This window comes from Rhipicephalus microplus, chromosome X (genome assembly GCF_043290135.1).
Source record: "Rhipicephalus microplus isolate Deutch F79 chromosome X, USDA_Rmic, whole genome shotgun sequence".
NCBI lineage: Eukaryota > Metazoa > Arthropoda > Arachnida > Ixodida > Ixodidae > Rhipicephalus > Rhipicephalus microplus.
Window position 1 is genome coordinate 484,748,785 of NC_134710.1, and position 22,141 is coordinate 484,770,925.

At 44.7% G+C, this 22,141-nt stretch overlaps 1 protein-coding gene across 15 annotated transcripts in view; it reads right to left on the reverse strand.

Annotated features, from left to right (window-relative positions):
• The window catches only part of LOC119160784 (uncharacterized), a 708,235-nt gene that overhangs the window by 151,289 nt on the left and 534,805 nt on the right, over nucleotides 1–22,141 (reverse strand). For 12 of the 15 annotated variants that reach the window (XR_012887742.1, XR_012887741.1, XR_012887743.1 and 9 more), the window contains one exon: nucleotides 4,149–4,276. The exons of 2 other annotated variants lie outside the window; for them this stretch is intronic. Coding sequence is in view for 8 of the 13 variants with exons in the window: in XM_075880899.1 (XP_075737014.1) it covers nucleotides 4,149–4,276 (128 nt within the window). In the remaining 5 variants the exon portion in view is untranslated. Of the gene's footprint in view, nucleotides 1–4,148; nucleotides 4,277–22,141 lie in introns of those variants that run through there. One more of the 15 variants, XM_075880905.1, reaches the window with a different exon arrangement.

The window sequence follows — 22,141 nt, forward strand, 5'->3', positions numbered from 1 at the left end:
ATCTGACAAGCAGCGAAGTGTCTTGGGATTTATACATGTGCCATCAAAAATTCTAGCGTTATCGCTAGCGGCTGCATAAGTTGCAGAACAAACTGTAATGTATGCATTGCACCCTTAATTTAGATGATCTAGATTGTTCCTAGTCATTCAGGCGCGGTTCGCACAACGAAGCGTTACACGTGTAACGATGCGGTAGCAATGACAGAAATAAAGGAGCGCATGTAGCATTACCAATACAATATTACAAATTTTTTTTCAATAAAGATGTTTTTAAACAATTTTTCTCGTTCTCTCAAAACGTCAATTTTGGCATATTTGCCAAGTTAGAGGAAAAATAACTTCTGTTTCGTACGAGCTATCAGCATATTTATTTTTTTTTGCCAGAAAGATAAATGCATGCAGCATGCAATATGCCTAATTTGAAGGCAATATACACATAAAAAAATTTTTTAATCGAACACATGCGTGAGAGGTGAAGGTGGCTTGTTTTTTTTTTTGAACACTGATGTCCTCTAAGTCCTGTTGAAGTTGGCCCAGCAAATTGATTTATAGCATATTTCACTCCTTAAGCATCCTACATTGTTTCTACACTGTCGTCAATCTTTTGGTACTTCCTCCTTAGATGCTAATTAGCTGAAAACAAAGGACCCAGGTTTTACATTGATTATGAAGTATGTTGGAAACTACCTAACCAATCAAAAAAAGTAATTACATTTTTGAAATCGGCACATCTAAACACACAAACTCTGAACATTTCATTCAGATCTATACATAAATAACAAAGTTGCCTATCAAGTGTAGCCTTCCCCTTAATATGTTTGTGTGTACAGCATTTGCAAATATCTTTCGCGTGATTTCGTACGATTCGCTCAATAAAAAAAATACTACACAGCCATCTTTACATTTATTCCCAAGGTACGTGAGATCTTACGGCTCCCAATGAGCTAGGTGAGATTTGTGCCATAGTGCAACGAAAGAATGAGGGGTAAAGACAATAAATTCACTGATTACCATACAAGTGCAATTCACAAGGTACCTTGCAGTTGCGGCCACTTTTACGCTGGACAGACGGGATGTTGCATTAACCAGAAATTATTGCAACACAGGAGATCACTAAGCAGAAGCTAACCTTCTAAACTACCTTTACATTGTTGAGAATGTAAGTACAGTCAAACCTCATTATAACGAAGTTGAAGAGGGAGTTGTAATTACTTTGCTATAACCATTAGTTTGTTATAGTCAATATTCATTTTTACTGACAATTAGCCAGAAAGGGAGAATGTACTCATCGCCAAATATCACAACAGCTCGCCGTGCAGAAAAAAACAGTTGTTAGAAGGCAAAAAACTAGCAAAATAAAAAAGAACAATGCACTTTATTCTTGCCAAATTCAGCACACTAGCTAGCAGATCACTTCGAAGAAAAATAGTCCTTAATATACTTTTGCAGATTTTTCTTCATGCGGATGACTGCTTCTTCAGCTGCAGCCGCTATTTAGAGTCTGTCCTTGCCATTATCGTAAGCATCAAAGAAGCGGCGCAGCAGTTCTGTCGCATCCAGTGCTTGCAAGGGCATCGATAAGTCGGATTCGCCAACATGAGGCTCTGGGGGTTCGACACATTCGTCACTGTCGTCATGCACCCCCATCACCGTGGGAACAATTTCTGCATCTGCATCAGTATAGGCACTGACCTACGTGCAGAAAGTTTTACAGTCTGGCACAACGCCAGCATCAAAGAGAGCATCCCAGAACATCTGAGCCTGGTCCCCCGCGGCACCCACTTAAGACTTCACCGAAATCTTTGGCCACTTTTTTTTTCTTGATTCCGGGCTAACGTTTTTCAACAGTGCCAACTTCTGCCTGATTGTTAAATTTTTTCACCTACGTTTGCCACTGCCGTTGTCCATCTCTTGTCTAGCGGCAGAAACTGATAGAGGTGATGGTGCTCCACCACAGTGAACAACAAGGAATAAAGCTACAATTTCTGCTGTTCCGGCACGAAACTGAAAGGGAGAAGGAAGTCAGATGCGCGGGCAGGTCAATGAGTTCTGCAGAAGAAGGGAGGCTGCTGGCTGACGCACACGCTTGCGAGAGTTGCTGCGCGGGGCGAACCCACTAGTTCCTGAGGAAAGTGGAGGCAGAGAGACTTGCACTCACATGCGTGAGCCGCCTGGCAAAAAAGCATGTGGGTGTATGTGGGCGCCAATATTTTGGAGCAGGGCTGGTAGCAGTCCACTAGTTCCCGAGGAAAGCGGAGGCAGGGAGACTCGCACCCCCACTTATGTTGACAGGCGGCTCTCCCGGGGAGCACAAGGCGCAAGTTTAAAATTACCGTAGCTGTGATGAAAAGTAAACCGTCGTATGCTATGAGATATCGCACTTCAGTCTGACGACGAAAGTGTGACGGGGCACCGTTTTGGCGTGGACGGGAGGAGCATTGTGACGCACTGTAGCGGCGTAGCTCATATCTTCCGCCTCGGGCAGCGTTGCTTGGGGAATTCGAAGCGATTGCCGAACTTCTCGCACAATGTCGTCGATCGAATCCACTTGAGGCTGCGCCGAAGGCAACAGCTTGCGTAGCTCTTCCCGCACGCTTGCTCGAATCGTTTCACGCAGGTCTTTGGAGTCACTGGCTTGAGCTGCTGCGCAGTCTGGAGTCAGGTGACGATTATACTGTCTGGTGCGCATGTCCAGGGTCTTTTCGATAGTGATCGCCTCCGATACAAACTCTTGGAAGGTGTTCAGTGGATTCCTCATCAGTCCCGTGAAAAGCTTCTGTTTGACTCCTCGCATGAGGAACCGGACTTTCTTTTCTTCCGGCATTTCTGGGTCTGCATGGCAAAAGAGTTTAGTCATTTCTTTTGTGAAGAGCATGACGTTTTCGTTGGGTAGCTGGATGTGAGTTTCAAGCAGAGTTTCAGCCCTCTCTTTGCAGACGATGCTTGTGAAAGTGGCCAATAACCTGGAGCAGGAAATGTCCCACGTTGTCAAGATCGACTCTTCGTTCTCGAACCATGTCCTGGTAGCGTCTTGCAAGACAAAATATACATGCTGCAGCTTGTCATTTTCAGTCCAATCATTGAAAAGGGAGACTCAGTCGAATCTTTCAAGCCCGCTTTTTCGGGTCTTCAAGTGGCGAACCGCAGAAAGTGGGCGGTTTATTGAGTTGCCGCAGCAAGATCGGTGCCGGTGGTACAGGCGCTGTCATTGTCATCGCAGTTGACACCAAAGACTTGGTATTCAGAGTCTTGTCGGGTAGAAGCCCATACTCCGGTGGCATCCCTTGTTTCCTACAGCTAACTCGGTGCTCGTGGATTGCGTCGGTGTCTTCGTGGTGTGGGCTTGGTTTGCGGCTTGACGGAGGCGTCCGGTACATCAAAGAAGCAGCACCCCCAACAGATGTCATGGGGTCGTGACATGGCTGAAGGGAGGAGACTGGATTGTCAGATCAAACTGTTTATTTGGGGGAACCTGTGCCCGGTAAACCAAAAGTCCAGTTACAGTAGCAGACCTGCACTGATAGCGGCAAACAGAGCATCTTCCGTTGATCAACTGACAAGCAGAGAAGCGGGTCGGCATTTACACACTTGCCATCAAATGTTATAGCGTTATCGCTAGCGGTGACCTAGGTTCCAGAATAATCTGTATAGTTTGTGGAGTGGGCGTGATCTTATCAAAATGATCTACTACAGTCCTGAAGCTTCTCGAAGACTACAAGCACGATTTGTGCTGAGAATTGCATAGCGTGTCGGGGCGATAACAAAACTTGAGAAAAGGAACGTGGCATTATAGAATTGACATATATCAGAATGATCAGCAAATGCTCGTTGTGGACAAAGAATGGTTCGTTATATCCATTGTGAGGAAAACTCGGCTTCGCTAAAACCAGGTTTTAAATACATGGGCGTCTATGAGAATTTTAAGACAAATTACAATTGCTTCGTTATATCCATTAGTTCATTAATCCCACTTTATTAAAATGAGGTTTTACTGTTTGAGCCAAAGTTTGATCTCCAAGTGTGCATGTAACCTGCAAGGTAGAGCACTCAAAATGGGCAGTTCTCTTCAATCAATGACAGACTTTCAAATGTCTGAATGAGCTCCGCGATACTTATATGTACAATCATCCCCAAATGGAGACACTCACCGAAAGTTTGAAACGTTGGTGAATACCGAACAGTGCAGCAAGAAGGGGCCAAGCATGTGGTGTCCCTGCAGCTAGTTGAGACTCGAACCATTGCAACCACTGGTCATTGGATATCAGCAATGTGGCTGCTGTGGGGATGTTTGTTTTACTATTAGTTGTAGTTGTCAATGCAACAGAGTAGTATGATTAAAGCACCACATGTATCAAACACAAATAAATATAACTTATTTGTGAAAGCGAAGAAAGGCCAGACTACATACACTCTGACAAACAGTGCGTACTTGTGGCTGTCAAGTGAAATCTGATGCTTGATCTTGGCTTGACACAAGGTTTATTATGCGACTAATGATTCTCTCTCTCAAATAAAGTCAAATATAAACTATCTTACTTTATAAAAACCCAATCCTTTCTTATCATTATAAATGCTTCACATTGCAAACAAACTGCACCATTTTGGGAATGCAGAACAGTAATTTACCAGTGCAGTCCAGACTGATTCTCTTTTCTTTACTATACCTGCAAAATGAGCCTTTCATTTGGTTTAGCTCTTTAGTTGAGACATATTATTTGATTTCTCCCAATACTAGGCCATTCTTACTTTTAGTTACCCTATTGATAGATAATCATCTTTCACGTAAATTTTGAAATTTTGCGAGTTTTGTAAGTAAATGAGTGGATTATGAACCCTTACTAATAACTTATTAACTTTAAATCTATCCACTAAGTCATTTATACAACAATCAAGTGTCGAAACAGGCACCAATTTTTTTTTGAGGAGGGCTGGTAGCAGCAAAATGAATGTTTCAAAGCATCTCTGGAGCAGCCAAGAGCAATACCGAAGCAGTATCAGAGAAAAAAGTTTGCAATTTCATAGCAGAGAAAGCAAGTTTTGGAGTTGTCGCCACCCTAGGAACATTTAAATTAGCAAATTCTTGCTTTCAACAAATACAAGCACTAAAAGAGAAAAGTTTATGTGCCCAGGGGAACCTATCTGAAAAATTCCCTATACTGTTCTCGTCGAGTAACCTTAAATGAAATCTTGTGAATTTGCAAGTGTATAAAGCTGTAATGGTTGTAAAATTCTACTAAAATCAGGACAAAATCCCAACACAAAAGCAACGAAAATTGATGTGTTGTGATTAAAAGGCATGAAATGCACATCAATAAACTAGTCCCAGATGAAAATATGTAACTGGGAATACACATGGTTTCAACTGGCATTAACTGAGATCAATTTATCTCAGTTGCAGGCCAACTGGTTTCGGCTGGGAATCAACTGGGAACAATTGGTCCTAGTTGCAAGTGGTTCTAGTTAGTAGCTGGTCCTAGTTTCAAGTCAACTGGTTTCAGCTGAGAATCAACTGGGAACAGTTGGTCTTAGTTGCAAGTGGTTCCAGTTAGTAGCTGGTCCCAGTTACAGCTCAACTGGCCGCCAACAGGGACCATCACCAGTTCAACTGAAAGCTGCTGGTTGCAGTTACATTCGTATCAGGAGCTGCGACGTTTATGTTCTGATTGTACGTCTATTGACAAGGAAAAATGAAAAAAGTTGAGCTTGATTGTGTATGACGTGCAATTGTTGCACCTCAACAAGTGGGTTTTATTCAAGTTTTTTTTTTCTTACACATGGAAGTGTACTGGACGACCAGCCCAGTAAGACATATATGATGATAAAAAATGAGTGTCTCATGATTTACAAATCTATTATCTTACTTTTTCTCATTCTCTGTGAGTTGTTTTAACCTCACTGACTAGATTAAAATAATATTATCATGGAATATTGAGTTGCATAAGTAGGCAAACACATTGGATTCAAACGTACATTGTTTTTGCTGTAGTAAATTCAACTGCATTAAGCTGTTGCCAATTATCAATCTTTAAGTCCATCGTGGTGAAAATACGCTGGCGAAGTGGTGCCGATTGAAGTCAGGCTGTAATTTTGCTGAATTATCTCGCAGGGAGCATGCCTGCTTGACAACCTTGTGTGCTGCACAGACGCATTACTTCGGAAGAACAAATAAAGGTAACACAGTGCCGAGCCTATGTCTACCATGGCTGAGACTGCAGATATTTTATAATGCTGCCAACTCCACTGCAAGCGTATATTGTACCAACACCAGATCGTACACCACAGCTGGTTTTACCACAAACATCTACTCCTCTCTGCCGCTTTCTCTCTCATATTCTACCTGAATGGCCAGCAGCCGTCACTGTAGTTGCGTATCTAATCTTACGCTCTAATACTGAATAAAACAGTGAAGTATAACCGAACATCAATATAAAATAAATATAAATAATTTATTAAGCGCAGATTCTGCAGTGTTGAATGAAAGAAGCGTACAGGCGGAAAAGTTTTTAACACAGCAACGAGCAGTTTTGTACAGCGCATGCGGTGAAAGCTGCACATGTGGCGAGGGCTAGCTACCGTGCTTCGTATAGGCACGAAAACAAAGCGCAATTTTGGTGTTCTTGATGAATAATGTGGAGTCATGGTGCGCATAATTTATGTGTTTTGATTAGTGCTCGCCAGTTTCATCTCCAAAAGATTTCACAACTTCAGGTAATTGTTGGACGAGTGTTTTTGCTTGTGACAAGACGGATATGTGGATCCATCGTGTATGGAATGCTGGGCTGCCTATCTTGTCCACAATGCAGCCGTTTGAAGGTAAGTAATCCCTTCTGCTTTGAGGAAGTGACGATGTAGATATAATAAAATACATCACAGTGTGTTTTGGGGTGAAGATGATGAAATGCTGCCTTGTAAACAATGCTTAACTTGCACTGCATATTCGCTGCCATTTGTCTTGGAGCGTCATAAAAAATTAGCATCGATCACGGAATACTTGTGTTGTAGAAAAAGCCACATGCTTAAATGTTTACGTCCAATCAGTCTTTTTTTCTAAGTCTACATTAGGCTCACTTTTGCCAAGTAGTAGTGTTCCTCTTATGCAACCACTCAAAATCATTGTTAGTGGCATTGAGGCCTTGCGAGAGACCTTGACGAAAGTAAAGCAACTGCTTCTGATGGCGTTTCTCCAAGAGTTCTAAAACAGTGTGCTCATCCAATTTCACTTCACCTTAATCTTTGAAAAGTCACGGGTTATAAAATACAGAGGATTTATTTAAAAACACGGACAGTGTAACTCGTATAGACGCTCTCAAAAGAAGGCTGCTAAGATTGTCGCATTCTTCACTCGCCTGCGCTGCGTCTCTCGAGCAAATCCGTGATCTTCGATGTCGTGGCAATCTTGCAGCTAGACGCAGCTATGCACGTGGCATTACCCTCCCACTAGAGTGAGAGTCTTCCTGATGCTCACCAGGTAGAGATGCGGCCAGCGGGTGTTTACATCACTGAGAGTGGTAAAGTTTCATGCAGACCACGTGCAATGTCTGAGGCAGATGCTGGCGACGTTTCGAACAGGAGGAGGCGTCGGGCACGACTTCGTACGTCACATCGCTAAGACGGTGCAAAACCTTGTAGGGTCCAAAGTATCGGGGTAGGAGTTTCTCCAAGAGGCCACGCCGTCGTACAGGAAACCGAACGCAGACTCTATCTCCTGGATGATAAGCGACAAATCCATGGCAAAGGTTGTACCATTGTGCGTCAAGTTGCTGCTGGGTGATTATTCTGACACGAGCAAGCTGCCTTGCTTCATCAGCGTGCTCAGTGAAGTCTGCGGCGTCTATCTCTGAATCATTGCAATCGTAAGGCAGCATGGCGTCAAGCATTGTAGTAACTTCTCTGCATGAATTAGTGCGAAAAGCGTCATTTTCGTTGTTTCCTGGCGCGCCATATTATACGCAAATGTGATGTACGGCAATATTCGGTCCCAATTCTTGTGTTCCACGTCGACGTACATGCAAAGCATGTCAGCGATTGTCTTGTTAAGTCGTTCTGTAAGCCCATTCGTTTGCGGGTGGTAAGCTGTTGTCTTCCTATGCGCCGTGCCACTTAGCGTAAGCACAGTGCACAAAAGCTGGGCTGTAAACGTGGTACCTTTGTCTCTTATGACGACAGCTGGAGCACCATGTCTCAAGACAATGTTCTCACTGAAGAACTGGGCCGCTTCAGCTGCAGTGCCACTCGCAATTACTTTGGTCTCCGCATATCCCGTGAGGTAGTCCGTCGCCACTATAACCCATTTGTTGCCGCTGTCCGATGTTGGAAATGGGCCCAGCAGATCCATTTCAATTTGAGAAAACGGAGTTTCTGGCTTGGGCACAGGACGTAATAGCCCAGCGGGTTTGACAGGTGGTACCTTGCGCCGCTGACAGTCAATGCATGTTCGGACGTAATATTTCACCTCTGCTTCGATTCTTGGCCAGTAATATTTTTCTTTGATGCGTATGTGTTCTTGTGAAACCGAGGTGGCCCACAGTGACTTCGTCATGGCAGGCTTGTAAAATTTTGCTGCGGAGAGCTTCAGGAACTACCAGCAGATAGCTTCTACCTGTTGATGATAAATTCTTTTTGTACAAAATTCCATCCCGTAAATAGAATGACGATAAGTTTTTTCGAAAACACTTTTGGTGCATTGGCGGCTCATCCGTTCGAGAATTCGTTCGTTCGAGAATTCGAGTTTAGCTTCCGATCATCTTGTTGTTGCCGAGAAATGATAGCTGCATCAACAACTCCTAAAAAACCTGTGAATTCATCACCCTCCGTAACCGGTGATTCAATAGGTAACCTTGACAAACAGTCAGCATTTAAGTGTTGCCTTCTGGACTTGTAAACTAAGGCCATGTCGTACTCTTGGAGCCGTAAGCTCCATCGTGCTAAACGTCCAGATGGGTCTTTCATTTTGGTCAACCAACAAAGAGAGTGATGGTCGCTTACGACTTGAAAAGTGCGGCCATATAAGTACTGGCGGAACTTCGCAACTGCCCGAACGACAGCCAGACACTTCTTCTCCGCTGTTGAGTAGTTGGACTCAGCGCGTGTGAACGTTCTGCTAGCACAGGCAACTACTCTTTTCACACCATCTTGGCATTGGACAAGAACCGCACCTAGGCCCACATTGCTGCGGTCTGTATGAATGGCTGTTGGGGCATTCTCGCCGAAGTGAGCGAGGACGGGTGGAGTTTGTAGACGTTGTCGTAGCTTGTTGAACTAAGCTTCTTGCTCTTCACCCTATCTAAAACGCAACGTCTTCCCTTGTAAGGCGGGTGATTGGAGAGGCGATGTGTACAAAGTCTGCCATAAATCCCCAGTAGTAGGTGCAGAGACCCACAAAACGCCTGATTGCTTGCTTATCAACAGGCCTTGCGAACTTTGCGACGGCTGCAGTTTTATCTGGGTCAGGCATCACACCTTCGCGACTGACTACGTGTCCCAGGAACTTGAGTTCCTGGGACACATAGTCGAAGTGTCCATTGGACACAAAGCCGAAGTGGCATTTTTCCGGTTTGAGTGTGAGTCCAGTGGACTGTATCACTTGAAAGACTGACAGCAGCCGCTTTAGATGTTCCTGAAACATAGCTGAAAAAACAATCACGTCGTTGAGCTACACAAGGCATGTTTTCCATTTCAAGCCGGACAGAATGATATCCTAATTTCGGAAACGTGGCTGAGCATAGACCGAAAAGAAGGACTTTGAATTCATAAAGCCCGTCTGGCGTCACGAAGGCGGTCTTTTCTCGGTCGCGCTCATCTACTTCTATTTGCCAGTATCCACTTTTAAGGTTCATTGACGAGAAGTAGCGCGCATGCCATAGCCTGTCCAAAGAGTCATTAATCCGTGGTAACGGATAAATGTCTTTTTTCGTAACGTGGTTCGGCTTACAATAATCGATGCAGAAATGCAAGCTGTCATCTTTCTTTTTCACAAGTACCACTGGCGATGGCCAAGGACTCTTTGATGGTTGAATTACATCATGCTCTAGCATCTTCTTGATTTGCTGCTGGATTACGTCACGTTCTTTTCGAGTGACGCGATATGAATTCTGTCGGATCGGTCTTGCTGTGTCTTCTGTAATGATGTGATGCTTAGTCAGAGGTGTTCGACCCACTTGTGATGTCGATGAGAAGCAGTTCTTGAACTGGTTGAGCAGCTCCATCTTTCACCTGGTGTTAGACTCGGACTCTTTCAGATGGCATCTTTCAGTTGGTGTTAAACTCGGACTGATATCGACTGGTGGTGTACGCGGAGGTGTAGGGGCTGTGGCTTCCCCTTGCATAAGAAGACATTCGTCAGAGTAGTCGAGCTCCTCGAGGTATGCCACAGCCGTGCCTTTACCAATGTGCCGGCCCTCATTCGTGAAGTTGGTCAGAAGCACCTCTGCGCGCCCATCCACTAAACTGACGATGCCACGAGCGATGACAATGCCTTGGCAAAAAAGAAGGGCAGTGATGCGTTTGGCAATGGAGTCTTCATTACCGTGCATGCCGCAACACACGGAAACAAGACTACGTGACAGTGGTGGCACGCAGACGTCGTCGTCGACCACACGTAACACCCTGGGTTCTTGGTCTGGATCATGGGTCACAGGCTTGTCAGCGCCGAATGTAATCAAACCATCACGTATGTTGACCACAGCACCGTACACTTTTAAGAAGTTCATTCCCAGTATCATAGATTTGCAGCACTCCGGTAGGATCAGAAATGTGGCTACAAAAGCCATATTCTCAATCATGAATCTTGCTGTACATTTTCCTATGGGTGTCACTATCTCGCCTCCAGCATTTCGAATATAAGGGCCCGTCCATTCCGTCCTGACTTTCCTGAGTTTGTCTGCCAATCGTTCACTCATTATGAAAAAGTCTACACCCGTGTCGACTAAGGTCGTCACTTCAACGCCATCAATCGTCACAGCAAGGTCGGCAGTGACAGTTTTATTTGGCGGAGTCTTCATCGTCGTCTCTCACACATTTGGGCAGCAGTGGGGGATTTTCGGCAATTCGACGGCTTGCAACCTTCCCCCCAGAGATAGCTGCTTTCAGTTTCCCCGCCGTGGGCTGGGAGACCGACCTCTGACGATGTCAGCAAAACTTCGGCGGTGAGCGCGTCTGGTGAGCATGTGCGGAAGGTAACAGAGCCTTCCCACCGGCCAGCCTGGTCGTCGTCGAAGGGGGCACGACTTTCGTCGAACTGTCGGCGCGTAGTGGTAGGTGCACTGCCGGGGTATTCAGCTTGGCGATGTGGGCAAAAACGGTAAATGTGCCCTGGCTCTCCACCATTTTAGCAGAGTGGTCGGCGATCCGCAGTGCGCCATATGTTGGTCTTCCGCATATAGGGTCGTCTGAGAGAATCCTGCTGAGCCCAGGCTGCCACAGGATACGGTTCGAGGTACTGCGGCACTGACATGGGCGTGGGTCGATACTTCTGGAGCCAATGAATGATGCACAGTGTCTGCGTAGGTATACGGGTTTGGATCGTACGGCGGAGCGGAATATCGCTGAGAAGAGGCAAACGCTTGTTGAAGTTCAAGGCGAACGACTTTAGCGACGGAGGCTACCGTGGACTCCTGCTGCGGAGGTGCCTGTGACTGCAATGTGTACTTAGCGTTCTCCTTCGCAATGTCCTCATGCACGATTTGTTGAATCAGGTGGCGTAGAGAAAACTCATTGTTTGAGGTAAGTGCAGTGGCACCTGCAGCTGCGCCGGTGGCAGGGCGATCAGATTGACGGTACCATTGCTGCAGCGCATGCTCTATTACAGTGGCCTCCCTGGTGAACTCGTCCACTGTTGTTGGCGGATTGCACACAAGACCAGCAAATAGCTGCTACTTGACGCCCCTCATGAGATGGCTTAGCTTTTGAGCCTCGAGCATGTTGGGGTCCGCGCGGTGGCAGAGACGCACCATATCCTCAGCAAACATGGTGGCACTTTCATGCAGCTGTTAGGTGCGTCCTTCAAGAACGCGTTGTATGTTTTCGTGTCGGTCGGCGTTACCAAAGGTGTCAAGAAACCGCCGACAAAACCCCTCCCATGTCGTCAATGTTGCCTCGCGGTTTATAAACCATGTCTTCGCGCCGTCTTCAAGGGTGAAGTATACGTGGAATAGCTTTTCATCGAGACTCCAGTAGTTCGATCTAGCTACCTGGTCAAACTGCTCAAGCCAGTCTTGCGCATCTTTCTTCGGCCGGCCATGAAATGGTTCAGGAATGTGCATATTCTGGACCTTCACCTGTGCAGGACTCCTTGAAAATGTCATTTCTTGAGTAAGAGTGGCTGTCGTAAATGTTGCTCCTTCTAAAAGACCAAATTCTGGTTCAAGACCTTGAAGGCGACGACTTGAGCGGTGCACAGGCGTCTCCACGTGTGGCTGTCTCGTAGGGCTGGACTCAGGGCTTCTCACCCGTGTGCCGATCATAAGGTGGTAGTATCCAGCACCTCCACCAGTGTCGCGGGTTTTAAAATATAGAGGCTTTATTTAAAAACACAGACAGTCGAACTCGCAGAGATGCTCTTAAAAGAAGGCCGCTAAGATTGTCGTCTTCTTCACTCACCTGCACTGCACCTCTCGAGCAAATCCGCCGTCTTCGTTGTCGTTGCTATCTCGCAGCTAGACGCAGCTATGGACGCGGCAATAAAATGCAACACAGAGTGTTTTGAGGGTGAATATGATGGAACGCTGCCTTGTAATGGAACGCTGCCTTTAATTTGCACTGCAGATTCGCCGCTATTTGTCTTGGGGCATCATAAAAAATGAGTATCGATCGTACAATATTTGTGTTTTAGATAAAGCCACATGCTTAAATAATTACTTCCAATCAGTCTTTCTTTCTAAGTCTACATTAAGCTCACTTTTGCCAAGTAGTAGTGTTTCTTTTATGCAACCATTCGAAATTAGTATTAGTGGCATTGAGGCCTTGCTAGAGAGCCTCGCTGAAAGTAAAGCTACTGCTCCTGATGGCGTTTTTCCAAGAGTTCTAAAACAGTGTGCTCATCCAATTTCACTTCACCTTAGTCTTTAAAAAGTCATTATGCACTGATTGGTTGCCACAAGATTAGAAAGTAGCAAATGTAGTCCCAATTCACAAAGGAGGTTCCAAGAAAGACGTCGCGAATTATTGACCTATTTTGCTTACATTGCTATCCTGTAAGATTATTGAACACATAATATACAAGGCTATACTGAACCATTTATTAGATCACGATTTATTAACCAAGAAACAACAAAGTTTTCGTAAAGGCTTTTCATGCACGACGCAGCTTCTTGAGTTTTTTAACGACTTAGCATCAGTAATAGACTTGGGCAGGCAAACAGACTTTCTCGATTACAACAAGGCTTTCGACATTGTTTCCCATACTCGGCTTCTTGCAGAATTGTCAGTGATAAATATTTTAAAAATTCTTAATTGAACTGAAAATTACCTGTTTCAATGCAACCAATGTGCTGTTTTGAATGACATTAAATCAGATTTTTTTAGGTCACATCAAGCGTCCCCTAAGGGTCTGTACTGGGGCCTCTGTTACATATCATTTTTATTAATGACATTAATGTGGGCCAAAGATCCAATACTTGGCTATTCGCAGATGATAGCATTTACATAAAAATTCAAAATGACCATGATGTCAATAAATTACAGGCTGATCTTGAATGTATTCATCAATAGTGTCGTAAGTGGCAAATGACTTTAAATACTAACAAGTGTGTTCATATGTGTTTTTCAAAGAAGAAAAAAATATTGTGACTTTATTTAAGGGGAAAGGTTTCAGATAGAAAATATATGTACAAATATTTGGATGGATTATTGTCGCACGATTCTTTTGGAATGCACATGTGGATTATGTGGTAGGTAAGGTTGCGGTGGCATTGCACTATATTCCAAGGAATGTGAGATATGCACATTATCAGCTTAGAAACATGGCTTACCTCCCCTGTATTTGACCAATTTTAGAACATTCCTGTTCTCTTTCGAACCCTTCACAAGTAGGCTTGTTCAATAAATTAGAAAAAATTCAAAATAGAGCAGCCAGGTTTGTCGTGGGTTGGTATGGAAGAAGTCACAGTTGTACCGAAATGAAAACAGAATTAAACAGGGAGTCACTTTAGTCACGACGTAAAAAATTACGCTTCAAGTTGTTATATCAGATATTTCATAATAGAACAGGAATTGAGAGAGACCTTTACTTAAAACAGCCAGAGTACATATCTGAAAGTATAGATCATATACACAAAATAAGGTCATACCGGGCCAGGAGGTACTTGTACACAAATTCGTTTTTTGTGAAAACGATTAATGAGCGGAATGGTCTGTGTCAGAGCAAGTGTGCAGCAACAATGAAGATTTGTTTTTCTTATGTTTGTAAGCCCCTGCTGTAATGCCTCTAGGCAAAGTGAGGTTATGTATGAATAAAAAATAAAGTACAGTGGATTCTCAGTAAACGAAAATCTGTTAAACGAAACTACTGCTTGAATGGAATTATTACATTTTCAACACTTGGTTTCGGGCTTGTTTTCTGCACCTATGTTCACCTCTGAGTTCACCTCCCGGACCCTTCAGGTTTCGTTTACTGAGAGCCTACTGTATGAAGAACAGCTTGCTAAACAACCACGAAGTATCCTCATTGCAGGCTTGTAGCTCTATCCGAAGTACCAGAAGAAAGGCACGTATTTGCTCGGCTATGAAATATCCCCAAACCTATTGTCTGTGTGTGAGCTTCAACTTTACTGTCCAATGCTTTTTAATGCAATAGCATTAACGAGCTCATGTCACGAAAACCCTCCACCCCGTTGATTGTGAGCGAAAAACCGTCTGTGCATCTATGACCGAAAAATCCAATTATCGAGATAGCCGCGAAAGACCACTACTTGTCTATCGAGATAGCCGCGAAAGACCACTACTTGTCTACGCATGCACGCGAGATCACACTGAAAAATCCACGCATTCAAAGAAAAAAAAAAAAGTGCTCAAGGTCACGAGGTGCGGTAGTTTCCTTGCCCTGCCACCCCTCTCCGCTTCGCTTCCAGCGCTTTCGTCAGGACCAGAGACGAGATAATCAAATAGCAGCATGCGACAAACCTTTGTAACTCCACTGGACGGATTCTTAAAATTTTTGCGGCGTTAAATTCGTGAGGAAATAAGCTCTTCTAGTGAATTTATTCCATGGTCTTAAAAAAGTGTTTCAGGGCCTTTTTAACGCATTTTGTTCGACATGTGTCACGACGAAAACGAGCCCATTCGGCGATAATAGTGCGCGCTGGTACAATGTACTGTTGCATGTTTGTGTGTGTGTGTGTGCATGTGTATGTAACAAAGCATAACAATAAGTATGCACCTAGCGGATGAAAGGTGCACTTTTTCGCCATAGAGATAAGCTCGACGGTTTAAAAATCGGAATAGACCAAGACGTGATCTCTACAGATTGTGATAAATTTATGTGCTGTGACACTTATGAGAATCCTCGAAAGAGTTAGAATTTAGAATTGTACGTTGCATGAGTTAATTGTGTTAATAATTGCAGTGCAAGGTTGTTAATTACACTGCAATGTATCTGCAACATTTATTAATTACAATGACATCTCGGTATAATAAACATCGGGGGGCCACGGCAATTCGTTTGTTATTTTGAAAGGTCGTTATAGTGAAAGCCCAAAAATTAACCATAAATACATATTTTCCACCGACCAAAATGACTTACCTTTACGACGGTGCGTCCTTGAACTCATTTTTCACGAGAAAAAACAAATGCACAAGTGAACACCAAAAAATGCATGTTTACTTTTAAAAAGTCTGTGAATTTCTTTTTGGTGCATGCAGCACAAACTTTGCAGCCCGAAGCGCTCACGCTCATCCACAGTCCTATGGTGTGATTCGGTTCTTTGGTCACAACAGCCTGCTTTTTCCCTTCCAGTTGCCGAAGAATATCCACTTTCTCACTTAGCCAAAACTGCTACCGTTTTTTCATTGCAAGCAGAGATGAACTCATTTGTAGTAGCTCCCCAGCGCGAATGCCAACTTGCTTTGCGCCGAAAAGTGATGAACACGACTTAGAAACAAGGCCTCCTAGAGTACATGTAGGAGTGACAAAGAAAGAAAAACCCGAAGTGTCACGGCTGTCATCGCCTCTTCCGAAGAAAATAAAAATGCTAAAAATGGAAAATTTCTCGCATTCCCTTTTCTGCTCCCTTGCTGTCAGGTTTTCCGTGCCCGTGCTTCCTGCTCCGCAACTCCCACTCTGCCTCGCTGACCTTGCCCTCTTGTGTTGCCCTCGCCCCTCACCTGGGCGCTTGTAAATCTGCAGCGTCGCGTTTCAACAAAAAGAAAAGAAAGACGCCCTTTCGTTTCCCCCCCCCCCCCCCCCGCATCGTCACGCGTCTTCTGAGAAGCAAGGCGTCTGTTCGTTTTGTCATCTGCTTGCGTATCGCTCCAATGGTCGTGACAGATTTTAGAACATGAGTTCGTAGTACTGAGGCATTGTTAATATAATGCGAAACTGAATTAACGCTCGTTATTCTGGAAAGTTTGCTATTCTGAAGTATGTAGTAGTGAAATAATTTTACATTTAAAATCTCACGCAGTTGGCGTGAGATTTTTTAAAAGTTCGTTATTCTGAAGAGTTTATTAATGTGGGGTTCTTCTACCAAGATTCCATTCTATATACATTAAAGGTGTGCCTATTTATTCACAAATGTTCTGGACTGCACGTTAGAGGGATTTGTAGAAAACTGCAACTGCATAATGAAAGGCACAATGGAGCAGGATTTCACTTATGATTGCTCCTGCGCGGGGAGTAATTGTAGCAGAGTATAGTGACGTCAACTCTGTTCCAGCGTGAAAGAAGACCTTGACGTCTCCATGGCTTGTGCTTGCCAGGTTTCTGCCTGAACCAGCATGCTGCGGCTAACAGTTCATCAATAATAATAACAAGTGTTCCTAGGTGAACTCGCTCGTTACACTACCAAGTATCAGAAAATTTTCAGCCAATGTCACTAAAATACTAAAAATACTCTTTAAAATCAGTGATGTCAGACACGGAGATTTTAATGTGAAATTTAAACAAACTTTAGCCTTAGTTTTATCCTTTATTAATAAACCTGTAATGATGAAATTAACAATATTAATTTTTTTCTAGCACCTGTTTTCATTTTGAACCGATTCATTGTTTTACTTTTGTGAAACTGACACCACAAGCAAATTAAAACATGACTTCTCCATGGCCCGAATGTCATGAGTAAGAGGGCATGAGTGTGTGCTAGAATGCGGCAATGATGTGCAAGACCCCGATGAAGTGCATACGCGCCACATTCACGTGCGAGATTGGACACAGGAAGGCTCATAGCACGCAACATGAGAGGATGAGCTGTCACTGTGCTGTGGGAATTCAAGCTCAGAAGATCAGGAAAACCATCGTCATTAGAGCGACAGGAGCAATAGCCGCTCAGTTCTGAAGGCTGATGATAATAATTATTGCTGGGGTTTAAAGTCCCGAAACCATGATATGATTATGAGAGACGCCATAGTGGAGGGCTCCGGAAATTTCAACTACCTGGGGTGCGCGCCTGAATCTAAGCACACGGGCCTCAAGCATTTTCACCTCCATTGGTGATGAGGCTCAATCTCGCGACCTGGAGGTCAGCAGCCGAGTGCCTTAGCCACTGGACCACCGCGGTAGGTGGTTCTGAAGATTGTTGGCGTAGAGGTCCGGGGAGTCCCCATTGATCTTGGAGGACCCGTGTGAGGCTGCCTGGACTTGCCACACTTTTTACAGCGGTTACAGTAGGTCTACAGCTCTCCCACTTCGCCTCAGGATTGTTGCTGCCCGCACCAATCATCAGAGTGACTGGTGCCACTGCATCAGTGGGGCCTTGACGAGTTAGTCTTAAAAAAGCCGGGCCGAAGATGGTGAAGACCGGAACATTGGCAATGAAGATGAGTGCCTCGTTGGGTGTAAACAAGCGATGATGACTGTAGGAACTCGAACAATTGTCCAAATGCCAAGGGCATGAACTCAAATTAAAAAACAGTAAAAATGTTTGGGTACTTAAACACCACTTTGGCTAGATACCGGCTAGGGTTTGAGTTGACCTGCACCATGTGTTTGTCATGCTTACTGTGTGTTTGTCATGCCGCTCTCGTCTCCGTCTTTCTCTCACAATCCGTCCTAAGCAAGCACTCCTGAGATTAATCGTGACACTGAAGAAGCAAATAAATCTTTTATTCGGTTTAGCACACATTGAAGTCAATAGGAGTTGCAAAGTGGGCTTGTTGATAAGTCATTAAAAATTGTTTTCAGCACAAACTTCACAAAAGAGACGGAGGCGGAAGAGGACGCACACAGTGCTACTAGCAAGACCAACGGTTATTTTTTAAGACACACAACGCCCTGAGTGCCTATATTTCTATCTCACTAGTAAAAAAAGGTCACGTGGTGATAACAACAGACATGCGGGAGGGAATCACCCATGCAACAGTAACATAACAGGTGACAACCGGACAGTAGCAGGATGTCAGCATTTTCCCAATAACCTTAACTCTTCTAATGACAATGTAATCAATGACTTGTTTATGCAGATATCACCAAGAGCATTGATGTGCTCCGTTTCCACGATGAAGTAGCTGAATTCTTCCTTGTGATGACCCAATACGATAGTTGGGTTAAAGTCCCATTAGAGTGTGGAAAGTGTGGAAACTGTCAAGCGGCAGCTTTTTAGTATTGTTAAGATGCTCTATTAGCCCCATGTTTACACACCTGCTAGTCTATGCAACGTAGTATTTTCTATAGGATAGTGGGATGAAATAGAATATGAATATCTTGGAATATATAAACTCGTTACGAACATTTCATTGATGTTTGCTTAAGTGCGACAGAGTGTTTCACACACACACGTTATTCCAAGTGCTTGCTTTTCTGTTTCTGCATATCTTGACTCGGCATCTGACAACAAACGTGAAGTGTAGACAACTGGACACCAGTTTTTACCATGCAAATACAGAAGGGCGCACTCGTAATTTTTTTCCAACAGACTTGTTTAGTCTTGCCTAGTACAAAACTAGATGAGTCTACTAATACCTCGGAAGGTCTTGACGGATAAAATTCTGCGAGCACAGGTGCAGTTGATAAAAGGTCCCACATCTATTTTCATTCTTTACCGTGCGAACTTGTCCTGTCAAACAAATGACTGTGTTTTAGCAATGCGTGCATGTCCCGAGTCCTTCCTGACAAGTTAAGTATGAACCTGCCTAAGTATTTTATAGTTCGTACTAGCACCTTCTGTGCTCCGTGCTTTGATATAAAAATTGGTATGTAAGCAAACCATATTACCAGTTGCTAATCTGGTTTGATAGCGTCTTCAAAAATGAGTTCACCCAGAATCTGCACTACCTCTATGCCCAGTGTCGCCGCGGTGGTCTAGTGGCAAAAGTACTCCGCTGCTGACCAACAGATTACAGGATCAAATCTCAGCTGTGGTGGCTGCATGTTTAATGGAGGAAATGCTGTAGGCCCATGTGCTTACAGTTGGGCGCAAAGAACACCAGGTGGTCGAAATTTCCAGAGCCCTCCACTATGGCGTCTCTTAAATCGTATAGTTGTTTGAGGACGTTAAACCCCACATATCAATAGCCTCCATGCCAAAAACACATTTCTCACGATTGCACGTTAGGCCAGTTTTCTGTGCTGAAACTACAGTGAAACCTACTTATATTAAACCTCCATACAACATCCTCGATATTATGAAGTTTTTCAATGCTCTGCTGTTACTCCATAGAAGCACCTGTGCAGTCGAACATGGATATGGCGAACTCAAAGGGGATTGCAAATTAGTTCGATATATTAAAAGGTCACTATAAAAAAATACAGGCCCCGAGAGCTGACCTGTAGTGGACCATCACTTACAATCGGTGCATTCAAGAATGACAACTAATTCCACACACATGCCGCAACAGAATGATTTATTTGCGTGAAAAACAAAATCACTTATCTTGGCCTACTTCTTCGTTTATGAAAGGAAGTTGAAGACGCCAGTCTCGATCTTCTCAAGGCTGTTATGGTTCAACAGTCCAGTTCCCTCCATGTCGCCGATAACACGGCCAATGACGACGAACGCTGCCGCCACTTCAGCAGCGAAGTATACGCATGTAGCAAGCATTTCGTCCGGATGACCCTCCTCATCACTTTAGCTGTCGGTCTGGGCATCCTGGGTCCCTGCGACCACAGCTACTATGTCCTCGCCAGCAAGGTTCCCACCGGCCTGGACATTGCAGTCCGCTTCCATGAAATTGTTCGCAGACACTTCGTGTAGAACTGCAGCCGGAAAGAGGGATGACAACTCGCGAAACGCACTGTCTATGCGCTCGTCATTGCTGCCTTCACTGCTTTTCGCAAGCTCCGCCACCCCAAAGCTTACCTTAAAAATCAGTTTATCTCTGTGTCTATCTTCGCATCTCACCAGGCACCTGTCATCATTTGTATGGCACCAAGAAGGTCGACCTTCAGCTCATTGCCCATGTGGAGGTTGATCAGCAGCCTATCAAGGAGTCGCCTCCTGTAGCCCACCTTGAAAGACTTTACGATACCCTGATCAAGCGGCTGCAGCTTTGCCATCGTGTTTGCCGGCAGAAACTTCTGCTCGATGTTTTTGAGTTCGCAGGTGGTGTGATGGGCCGAGCAGTTGTCCACAAGAAGGCAAGTGCGACGCCCCGACTTGCCCAGCTCGAAGTCCCATGCTTGCAGCGTATCATTGAACAGCTGATGCCTCATCTAGCCTATTTGGTTTAGGCTCAGCGAACGGGGAACTGTTTACAGTTCTTGAAACAGCACAGTGCCCTTGAATTTCCGGTCAGAAAGGGCTAGAGGTTCTGAGACCCATCCATATTGGCTGCCAGCAGAACGCTCCCCCGAACTTTCCTCATTTAGCCCCTGTGACACGTGCTACCGCGGACGTTGAGAGTCTTGCTTGGCAACATTTGTCAATAGAGACCGGTCCCGTCGGTGTTGAAGATCTCTGTGGGAAAAAGTTGGTGGAGATTTCCAGGCACTCCTTCATCATCCACTACTGGATGTCCTGGCTGCTGACAGCTTTGCTTTTGCCAGAAATGGTTTTCCAACGATGTTGTACCGCTCCTTAAATCCGTGAAGCCACTCTGTGTTGTCGGCGAAGTTTTCTTCACCTAGTGCAACGGCAAATCACTTGGCCTTGGCAATTATCATTTGGCCATCCACAGGATTGTTTTTCGCACGCACTTCTAAAAACCAGGCATAGAGTGCCTTTTCTACATTCCCGTGGGCAGGAGTGTGCATACGACAGACTCGTGACGTTCCCTGGAGTGTTGCCTTTGCCTAAATACCTGCTTTGTTTTTTAACAAGGTGCTCAGAGTCCTCTTTAGTATCCCGAAGTGTTTTGCAACGATAAACATTTCTCGCCCACCTCAAAATGCTGAATAGCCTTCAACCTGATCGCAAAATCAAGGGTCTTGCGCTTCTTGACGCTGGCCATAGCTACACGAGAACGAGAAGTGAACAATTCAAGGAGTCCGCCGCAGCTTTGCACACGACGCACGCAAAAGACAAACGCTGCACATGCGGTGGTATGTAGGCAACGCAACAGCTGGAGCAACAAAGCGCTCGCCACCTGCAAGGGCAACACCGAAAGGCGCAAGTTGTGGTTGGCTGATCAAAACTTGCAAAACAGCAAGAAAAAATAAATGAAAAAGCGAAAGGAGGAGGACGTCAGCTCCTTCGTTCCTGCTCTCCGAGCCCACGGGTACGCAAAGAAAGCATAGGAGAGAGAAAGATAAACGAAAACAAAAAAAAGCTGTTCCACAAGTTAGAGACTGTGCACTGCGAGCCCCCTTGCTCTTACCTTTTTTGAGCATTTCGGGTTTCGGCGGAGACCTGGTGCCGCGTGAAAGTCGCCGGGCGCTGCGATTGCCAAAGCACATCTTCCATCTCACACAGAGAGCCACGCTGCTGTGGAGATCGTGGGGCACGGCGAGCATCGAAGCACACCTTCCCACTCGCACGGCGTTCGATTAATTCGAAGGCGGGTAAAAATACTGTTCTATATAAACGTGTGAATTTCTATACTTCTACAAAGTAATTGA